This window comes from Silurus aristotelis (genome assembly GCF_946808225.1).
Source record: "Silurus aristotelis genome assembly, chromosome: 22".
Lineage (NCBI taxonomy): Eukaryota > Metazoa > Chordata > Actinopteri > Siluriformes > Siluridae > Silurus > Silurus aristotelis.
In genome coordinates this window covers 20,240,789-20,251,381 of record NC_139595.1, presented here as the reverse complement: position 1 = coordinate 20,251,381, position 10,593 = coordinate 20,240,789, and the positions used below count along the sequence as shown (strand labels likewise).

The window sequence follows — 10,593 nt, the reverse complement described above, 5'->3', positions numbered from 1 at the left end:
TATAAAAGTCCAGATTACATTAAAACACTCGATACAACTACATTCCAGTGAAAACTGTCTGTCTCCCAGTGGTGCAGGTGACGCTGAAGTTCACCTACGTGCAGAATTACCCAGACGAGGCGCCGCTGTGGGAGATTCAATCCCAGGAAAACCTGGAAGACAGAGACACTGAAGACATCCTCTCTCTGTTACAGCAGCAGGTCTGGGATGACATCAGTTTTAATAGAGAGGGACACGCTGCTGGAGTGTGACATTATACTGCAAGATTCCAGATTTTTATTGGTCACAAACAGTTAGATAAATAGATATATGGTTTCTGTTCACACTCAGGATCCCTGTAAAGGTCAACTTTAAAGATCAAAGTAAAAAAAGGATAAAAGTACAATGTCTTGGAGGGTCTCTCTCTGAAAATGTGCTGTTTTTGTATTCCCTCAGTCATGCGATACTATTTAGACTTTTTACTGCTTGGCTGTCAGACATGTTGTTTTTCCTTTTTTTCTGCGTCCCTTATTGGATTTGCTGTTCAGATAATATACAGCGTCCTAGATGTTGTCTCTATGGGGTCTTCCCCATGCTCATGCTTATTTTTTCATAAATATAAATTCTACAGTCATAATTTATAAATTGTTTGATTATGTTGGAGTAGTACAAAGAATTAAATGTAGAAATAAAACACAGTATTGTAAGCGAAAGAAAATGAATATTTGGCATAGTCAGTTTTGTATTTGTGTGTGTGTACAGGCAGAGGAGAACCTAGGCATGGTGATGATCTTCACATTAGTGACAGCTGTGCAGGAAAAACTAAACGAAATCATAGATCAGATAAAGATCCGAAGAGAAGAAGAACAAAAGAGACAAGAAAGAGAAGCTGAAGAGGCTGAGAAGGTAACAAACGTGTGTGGTGTAGCAGGGATTTTTATTGTCTGTATAAAACTCACATACTTCATATGAAACATATTGGACTATAATGGCAAGCTAAAGCTGTAGCTTCATTTCACATAAAGAAAAAAAATGATACGTCATTAAAAGTCACAGTTCCACTTGCAGTGTTTTTGTAAAGGAAAGTAAAAGCAGTGTTTATAATGAATAATGGTGTCATGAGTTTGAGTCTATTTTGCTACATATGTTCTGCAGAAAGCATTCCAGGGAACTGTAGTTACGATTGAGAACTTCCTGGCATGGAAAGCACAGTTTGAGCGAGAGATGGCTGAGCTGAAGAGGAAAAAACAGAAAGAGGATGAGCAGGCGGGAAAAACCAAACTCACGGGTAAGTGTTTGAAGATAATAAGGACAGATATTTATAGTCAAGCACACCTGACCTGAGTTTAAATGCTCTTATACCTAAACAAACGATTTTGGTATTTTTTTAATCGCCATTGACAATTTTATTTGCACTGATAATTATGGAGTAATATTATAGTGTTACCTTTTTCTGTCGTCACTTACATTATAGTGGCTATAAACACTCCTCTCACCAGGTCTCTTTATTCTCCCTCTAATAAAGATAATACAATTCTTCTGTCATGAAGTTGTGAGAAACCTTAGTGTTCCCTCTGACTGTTCCAGTGTGCTGACACTGGAGACGACGTCCATACATGAAACTTGATCACATTTCACCTAATAGAGAACTTCACCACATTTGTAACCCTTTTACTTGGAGTGGAACGCTGTACACATCCCTTTGAACAAAACGTTACCATAGAAACCATATCAAAACGTGTGTTGATATAAATCTGCACTATAATATAACAAAATATTACAGCTATAAATCATATTATTAGCTGATCATTGTCTGGGTTTAAAGGAAATAAAAAATTATAATTGAATAAAACAAACCTTCTCGTTTTTTATGAGTAGTGGTGGAGGAAAAGTATAAAAAATTATAGATTTACTTTTGACTGTCTGACCCAGTATTTGTGAAAGATCCTAAAGATCAATATATTTATATATATTTTATTTTTTATTATTTATACCAGGAAAACAGTTGTTTGAAACGGACCGTAACCTGGACACATCAGATATTCAGTTCTTGGAGGATGGTGAGAAGTTTTACATATACATTTTTGCAGATGGCTTTTATGCAGAGCGACTTACAGGAGTGCGATCACTTCCGTCAATAAACATCCTGGTATCAATGTTCATTAGGTGAAAGATTACTTCTATTTTGAGTCTAAAAACTGTCTTGGAAAGGTTAGCATAGTGCTAATTTTAAGTATTCATTTAAATTTGTATTAAAGTACATTTTAATTTAGTGCCATTTGCTATTCAGTGTCTTATGGTTCACTTTTGTAATTTAAATTGGTGATGGTTCAGTAAGAAATGTGAAGTTTTCAGCTTGTAAAGTTTGTTTATATACTACAGCTACAAAACTACTGTTCTGTTACTTCTAAAGTTATTGGAACAACGTGGCCAATAGATTTTTGCTGTGGAATGAAGACTTTTGGGTTTAAGATAACAAGATGAATTTAAGACTTTTTTTTTTTTTTTTTTTCTTTTCATCACATTTAAAACATCAAAGCTTTTTTGTCATACCACCAAATTGTATGTGAGCATAATTTATATATATATATATATATATATATATATATATATATATATATATATATATATATATATATATATATATATAATATGTTACTTTTTACCCACAAACATGAAGCTTCAAAAGCTGTGTATTCTTTTGAATAAATGAAGTCTTCCCAGTTGGCACATTGGGCTAAAATCAACAGCAATTTTATTTTATTTTATTATATATATATATATATATATATATATATATATATATATATATATATATATATATATATATATATATATATATATTGTTTTTTTTTTTTTTTTTACTGAACTCTTTTGATCTCAAAACAAATTTTTGTTCTGAATTAGCTACAGTGTGAGGCTGAAGTGGTTTAGAACAATATATTTACAATGAGATTTATTTTTCACTCGAGTCCTCTACATAACAAAGAATTTTTGTCTTTTTCAGCAGGAAACAGTGTGGAAGTAGACGAATCTTTATTCCAGGACATGGATGATTTGGAGCTGGATGAAGAAGATCCTGATTTTGACCCCTTGCATTTGGGCAGTGATGATGATTAACCAAATAATAAAATGTTTTACATTAAAAGCAAAAAATGTTTTGTTTCATCATGCCACAGCTAATTTTGGCTGTGTTTAGACCAAATCCCCACAACCATACTCCAACATCTGGTAGAAAGCATTTCCAGAGAGCGCATAAGATAAAAAAATCTTCCTCCCACAGTCAGTTTGTTAAAGTTGTAAATTGGAGTAAACGGTGGTAATAAAGGTGGTTTCTTAATGGGCACACGTGTCCAGAAGTACACATACTTTTGACTACATAATGCAGGTTTTTCAGTGTGTGTATATTAGGGGTGTAACAGCACTCAAAATTTAAGGTTCGGTACGTACCTCGGTTTTAAAGTCAGGGTTTGATTCTATTTCAGTACAGTTAGGGGGAAGAAATTATTATTTTTATTAATGCAGTTTATTATTAATTTGTGATCAACATTTGAACAATTAAATTTTTTAAAACTATTTTAAATTAAATGATTGCTTGGTTAAATAATAATAAATATTTGATAAAAATAGAGTAAATCAAATTAATGCAATAAACCTTCTATTAAATTGAGTAATCAAGTACATTGGCACAAATAAAATAAATGGAAATGTTTACATTTGTAAGACCCCATTTGGGTAATACGGATGTGTGTGTGTTTTACATTTAAATATTTATTTATATTTCATATCTTTTCTAGTTATTTCAGCAGACTTAAAAAATGTCTTCCATCCTTCATTCATTCGTTTTACTGTGTGGGATTGTAACTATGTTCCGCAAATAAAAGGGGTTGCAACCGAAAGCCCTGTACCTAGATATTTCACTACGAAGACGTGAACCATTACACCCCAATATACATATATTCTCCATATATAAAATAACAGGAGATTAACAAAAACATCTTTGAATTGTTTGTTATTTCTGCACTAAGGAGTTCCATGATTTATATGTGGCCCTCTGGTAATATTTTTTAAAAAGTAAAAAAATTAAATAAAATACTAAGGTTAAAAAAGTTTAAGTTTATTATCTTATCTAATTAACTCACACAAACACACACAATGTTCACAATGGTTCATTTAAACACACTGATTTGTACAGAGATATCAGGGAATTCTTTCAGCATGAAATGTCCTTGAACCAACAACACGCTCCTGAAACACAAGGAAAAATATGTTTGTGTGTAAACATGGGTAAGGTTTTGCAAAGTCACGTACAAGAGTCTGATATTATATTGAAAATATAACTGAGAAACAGTGGGTGTATTCAGGGTCTGAGATTTTGTTCTGCACATCAGGAAGGTAAAACTCCATCATAAATTTAGATTTGAAAATGGCATATCCCATGTCAACTTGGAATCAAAAAGCAAATAAACAATTATATAAATATTTAATATAACCATGTTTTTCAAGAGTCAAGAAGCTTTTATTGTCGTTTCAACCATATACAGCTGATGCAGTACACTGTGAAATGAGACATTTCTCCAGAACCCTGGTGCTACATAAAACAGTTGTTTTTTGTTTAGATTAAGTTACACATTCTATACATTTTTATTAAAAACCACCCATCAGTTTTATTAAAGTATTAAAATAATTATTATTAAATTACATGTATAGTCACACCTGTTGCTTTCAACCAATTACAGCACAGTATACTGCCCTTGGCCAAACAGAGCATGCCATGCCAGACTGAGTTTACCTGTTTCTCCTCTTTGGACAGCACTCCTTCCACCACCACTACTTGGTATTGTTGGTGTTTGAGGTGGGTAGGGAATTTCCGCAGCCGATTAAGGTGGTTGGAACTTGTGTTTGGACCTAGAATTTTTCTCATGTCAGCTGGAGAGCATCCTGGATCAAACAATAACATACATATACTGCCATTCCTCCTCTCCTCCACACCAACTATGGATCGACTGTGACCTGTGTACACACACACACACACACACACACACACACACACACACACACACAAACTATTTACAGAGGAGTGTTGCATTTTGTGGATTGAAACAAGGCCTGGAACAGATAAAGCACAAGAGAGGTGTGTTAGAGAGTGATGAAGGGCACCTTGATGTTGAAGGTAGATCGGTGGCAGGTTCGTCTTCACTACTCTGGGTGGAACTCTGCCACCTGTGGTAGTCGAAAAGGAGAAATAATTCTTCACCCACTGGAACAGTTGAGGGTGGGTGTCACCTGGACCGGTGGGCTGGTGGAAGTCTATGATGCGTGCCCTGAGGGAGAGAGCAAAGATGTTGTTTATACTGATTGAGCTTTTACCTAATCTCATACCTTACCTATACCTCATCTGTAAATCCTCATCTTCAAACAGATGCTGTGTACAGTGTAAGAGTGTGCACTTCTGTGCAAAAAAACTTAGCCATTATAGTTACACAAGTCAGTGCACTCTTAGTGGAAATTGAGCTACTGTTGGCTGAAGGAGGAGAAGGAGAGGAGAGTGGAGGTTCGGGTTGGTACTTCAAATGTTGGTACTATGACTGGTAAAGGGAGAGAGGGAACTGATATGATGGAGAGAAGAAAGGTAGAGATGTTGTGTGTTCAGGAGACCAAGTGGAAAGGGAGTAAGAGCAGGAACATTGGAGGTGTTTAAACTGTTCTATCATGGTGTGGATGGAAAGAGAAATGGTGTAGGGGTGATTCTGAAGGAAGAGTACAGTAAGAGTGTGGTGGAGGTGAAGAGAGTTTCTGATAGGGTGATGATCGTGAAGCTGGAAGTTGAAGGCGTGATGATAAATGTCATCAGTGTTTATGCTCCACAAGTGGGTTGTGAGATGGAGGAGAAGGAAACATTCTGGAGTGAGTTAGATAAAGTGGTAGAAGGTGAACCTAGGAATGAAAGATTGGTGATTGCGGCAGACTTTAATGTGCATGTAGGTGAAGGGAACAGAGGTGATGAGGAGGTGATGGGTAGGTATGGCCTAAAGGAGAGGAATGTGGAAGGGCAGATGGTGGTAGATTTTGCTAAAAGTATGGAAATGGCAGTGGTGAACACGTATTTTAAGAAGAAGGAGGATCATAGGGTGACGTATAAGAGTGGAGGAAGGTGCATACAGGTGGACCATGTTTTATGTAGGAGATGCACCCTGAAGGAGATTGGAGACTGTTAAAGGGTTGCAGGGGACAGTGTAGCTAGACAGCATCAGATGGTGGTCTGTAGGATGATTTTGGAGTTGAAGAAGAAGAGGAGGAGAGTGAAAAAAAGAATAAGATGGTGGAAACTGAAGGAGGAAGACTGTATTGTGAGATTCAGGGAAGAGGTCAGACAGGGGCTCGGTGGTGGTGAAGAGGTGCTGGATGATTGTGGAACTACTGCAGGAGTGATGAGGGAGACAGATAGAAAGGTACTTGGTGTAACATCTGGAAATTGAAAGGAAGACAAAGAGACATGGTGGTGGAATGAGGAAGTGCAGGAGAGCAGAAGGAGAAAGAGGTTGGAGAAACAGAATTGGGAGACAGAGTGATAAGAAAAGTAGACAGGAGTGTGGTGTCTGGTGTGACAAAGAAGTATGTGAGGGTGGTGCAGAACATGTATGAGGGCAGTGTGACAGCAGTGAAGTGTGCAGTAGGAACGACAGGCTGGTTTAAGGTGGAGGTTGGACCGCATCAAGGATCGGCTCTGAGCCCTTTCCTGTTTGCAGTGGTGATGGACAGGGTGGAGGACAAGGTTAGACAGGAGTCTCTGTGGACTATGATGTTTGCGGATGATATTGTTATTTGTGTTGAGTGTAAGGAGCAGGTGGAGAAGATCCTGGAGAGGTGGAGGTACACGCTGGAGAGAAGGGGAATGAAAGTCAGTAGGAGTAAGACAGAGTACATGTGTGTGAATGAGAGGGAGGGCAGTGGAGTGATGCGGTTGCAGGGAGAAGAGGTGGAGAAGGTGGAGGAGTTCAGGTACCTGGGGTCAACAGTGCAGAGTAATGGAGAGTGTGTTAGAGAAGTAAAGAAAAGAGTGCAGGCTGGTGGAGTGGGTGGAGAAGAGTAATAGCAGGAGTGATTTGTGATAGAAGAGTATCTGTGAGAGTGAAAGGGAAAGTTTATTGGACTGTGGTGAGACCTGAGATGTTGTATGGATTAGAGACAGTGGCATTGAGTAAAAGACAGGAGGTGGAGCTGGAGGTAGCAGAGCTGAAGATGTTGAGATGTTCGTTGGGAGTGACGACGACGGACAGGATTAGAAATGAGGAATAACAATGAATCCTGATAACGATGGAAAATTCAACACACATCAGGTTTACAAACACTCACACACCTCAGTTGGAGGGAGGTGAGTACAGAATAGATCTCTGTAGCCCCTATCCATGCACGAGTGCCCCTCAGTCTCCCGTTAAATTGAGATGCACCCTGTGGATCAATGCCTTCTGCCCATGCTGCCTCAATGAGAGCCTGCACCCGCGGGATGCTGGGAAATGAGTCTAAAGCACAGGAAAACATTTGGAATAGTACAGCTGCTGATTGTAGATATGATTATTATTAGGGCCAAACCCAAATAATCAATTTCACACAGAAATGTTTATAATGTCAAGTGAAAAGGACTTTATACAAAACACCTTATTCTGATTGAATGGAAACTCTACTCAGGTCAGAACACTGCAGCAAAAGTATAAGAACGAGGTGTTTTCACCCCATTTTTAAACCCATGGGCATTTTAATTGCACTGAGGAAGTAATTTCCCTCTTAAATGACTGCAGGAGGTCAATCACACACGCCATGCACATGTAGCATTTTGTTATTTTTGACAGGGTTTTACACAAATATTTTCACTAATACACACACTTCATATAACACACTGAGCTTTATTAACTATATGTAGCATAAAACCAGGATGCACATACACAAAGTTAAAGCAAAACACACTGGTGTTCATAATAATAATAATAATAATAATAATAATAAATATTCATATACATTGCACATACTTAACACTGAAAAAGGTAAGCTTGTGTGTGTGTTAGTTACCTGGCAAGTTGTGTAGAATGGTGTACTGTTCCAATCTCTGTAATGAAGACAGAAGCATCTGGAAGTTTCTGTAGCCGCAGCCCCAGCCTCTGTCTCCATCTGAAGAGGAAAAGTGTTCTGATTCAGAACACAGCCAGACACGGGCCCCGTCCTGAATCCCACGCTGGTAAAAATTATACATCGCTGACAGCAAACCTTAAACACACACACACACAAACAAAAATGGTTAAAAAAAAAACTTATGTAGCTCATTACCACAGAACCACGAAACTATGTACAGTGTGTGTAATGGTGCATCATACACAAACATGGTGAAGGTTTTATTTAGTTTAGACCAAACTTTTCAGCTGGAGATTATTCGAGGTTTAAGAACCTGTGGTTCGAGTTTGGCCTTCATCCAATCCTGAGCCCAGAGTCTCCATCATCTCCACTCGCTTCATGTGAAACTCAGCTGGACTCATGTGACCTCGGGACACAGCTCGCTCCAGGCTCCTCTCCATCTGCTTACGATATCCACCACCATTATCCAGCCCAAACTGCCTCTAAACACACACACACACACACACACACACACACACACACACACACACACCGAAGCCTGAATACTTTACACTATAATGCAATACTAATAAAAAAAAAAATCAAAATTACCTCCACATTACACTCTGTTTTCATGGTTAGTGAAACTCGATTTCAGGTTCTTGTTCAACTGTGTATAAATACTGATGTAAATGATGTGCAAACTGCTGACCTGCAGCTGTGTGAACTCCTTAGCCTCACGTTTAGCCTCTTCCTGCTTTCTCTGATGCTCCTCTTCGTCCTGCAGCTTCTGAGCAAATTGTAGATCTCCATCAATATCTAAAACCACAAACAGCCCAAGAACATTCACCTTAGGTAGGAGCACAGGGGGCTATCAACTGTGTGTGTGTGTGTGTGTGTGTGTGTGTGTGTGTGTCTGCATGACTACATTGCAGGTGAAGCTCCACATGTTCCTGCAAAGACCAGCTGTCATCACACACCACTTCACACATGGGACACACTAAAACAGCTCCTGCCACACACACACATACACACACACACACACACACACACACACACACACACACACACACACCAAAGCTCCTAAGAAAATGAATTGATCCTGCACTTCATCAGAGTAAAAGTTCCTGAGTTTTGTGGAGAAGTTTTAGGAGGGGCTTTTGGTGGACATCTTCATTACATTAGCTCAGTTGTGACATTTGTGACATGAGGTGTGATGGTGCTGCTGCTGTTCAGGATCAGAATCTACACACCATCAGAAACAGCATGGGCCTGAAAATGGAGCTCCACATGTTCCTGCAGCATTAAGCAGTCAGAGCAGACCAGATTACACAGTGGACAAGAGAATGTCCTGCCTGTAAAACACACACACACATTATAGATACACTGAGATTTTATTTAAACACTAAAGTCTCCTCTGCAGCTCACCTCTGCTCAGGGAGTTTAGGTGTCTGTGGAGAGGCTCCATCTTGTCTTCTTGCGTCTTTTCATGTGTTCCATCAAGGTTGCTGGTTTTTCCTGCAGGTCTAAAACTCCGCTTTTTTGCTCCACCATTACATTCTGGGGACCAGGACACAGATGCTCCTGTCTCCAAATCACACTCTGGATGCTGTAGTTCTGTTGTAACAGTTGAGTTTTCACTGCCCATCTCACTGTGTGCTGTGGAAATGTGGAAGTTCAGCTCGGAGTAAGTGACACCTGAGAGCGAGCAGAGAGGACACGTGACCTCATTCTCCAGGTGAGTCAGGAGCAGGTGAGTCTTCAGCTCCGAGTCACAACTTAGCTCCTCACTGCAGATATCACACACTGGCATGACCGAGGGAGAAAACACACACACACACACACACACACACACACACACACACACAATTTCGGTTTTAGTTTTAGTCCTTACTCGCGCTGAAACTGACAGGCTCCTTTCTCCATATTCTGTGTATGTGATTGGAGAACTGAAACACAGGAAGTAGCATTTGATTGGTCCGTTCATCCAGAGACTGATATTATTAATGTTGTTACTATTTTTTTTCTTTGCGTTTCTTTACAAATGAAAATAAAAGTTCCGCTTTGACTCAGTGATCGTGCCGCGGCTGGCTTTCATCATGACGTCATTTCCGAATTTGCGGAGCTGCAATTTTATCAAGCATCTACTTCCGTTTAGATCCAGCTAACAGGCTAACAGACTAGCAGGCTAGCAGACTAAACTGCCTCTCTCTCTCTCTCTCTCTCTCTCTCACACTCACTCACTCTGTGTGTGTGTGTGTGTCACCTAAGGTTTTCTCTCTTCTGGTTTCTCAGGTGGAGCTCAGGAGTGATGAGAAGGTCCTGAGATGAACACAGAGCAGATTTTTACCAGACATTTAAAATACATTTTTTTTCTGTTTATCATTTGTGTATTTAATTTTACACTCATTAAAGTCACATCGTTTTCTGTTCTGTATATATTTGATTACTCACACACCACTGGCCCAAATGATGTCTATAAATAAATAAATTTTTAGTCAATTTTTT

At 38.9% G+C, this 10,593-nt stretch overlaps 2 protein-coding genes across 4 annotated transcripts in view; one reads left to right on the top strand and one right to left on the bottom strand.

Moving 5' to 3' along the window:
- rwdd1 (RWD domain containing 1) overlaps positions 1-3,135 on the top strand; it is a 7,191-nt gene extending 4,056 nt beyond the window's left edge. Inside the window, exons 3-7 of one of the 2 annotated variants that reach the window (XM_083526135.1) lie at positions 70-200; positions 742-885; positions 1,135-1,267; positions 1,977-2,039; positions 2,990-3,135. In XM_083526135.1, the coding sequence (XP_083382261.1) occupies positions 70-200; positions 742-885; positions 1,135-1,267; positions 1,977-2,039; positions 2,990-3,099 (581 nt within the window). In that variant the 3' untranslated portion in view covers positions 3,100-3,135. Of the gene's footprint in view, positions 1-69; positions 201-741; positions 886-1,134; positions 1,268-1,976; positions 2,040-2,986 lie in introns of both variants that reach the window. The other variant, XM_083526134.1, reaches the window with a different exon arrangement.
- A 940-nt stretch (positions 3,136-4,075) lies between these two features.
- zufsp (zinc finger containing ubiquitin peptidase 1) lies at positions 4,076-10,262 on the bottom strand. 2 transcript variants are annotated; one of them, XM_083525772.1, is made up of 10 exons: positions 9,514-10,262; positions 9,339-9,440; positions 9,004-9,097; positions 8,798-8,906; positions 8,420-8,588; positions 8,047-8,241; positions 7,340-7,502; positions 5,140-5,303; positions 4,772-4,992; positions 4,076-4,227 (listed from the first exon to the last, which is right to left on the bottom strand). In XM_083525772.1, exons 1-10 carry the CDS (start codon positions 10,070-10,072, stop codon positions 4,180-4,182), a joined length of 1,824 nt encoding a protein of 607 aa, XP_083381898.1. In that variant the 5' UTR covers positions 10,073-10,262; the 3' UTR covers positions 4,076-4,179. The 2 variants fall into 2 exon arrangements, with proteins under 2 accessions (XP_083381898.1, XP_083381899.1); XM_083525773.1 differs by having other exon boundaries at positions 9,004-9,094.
- Positions 10,263-10,593: the final 331 nt, after the last annotated feature.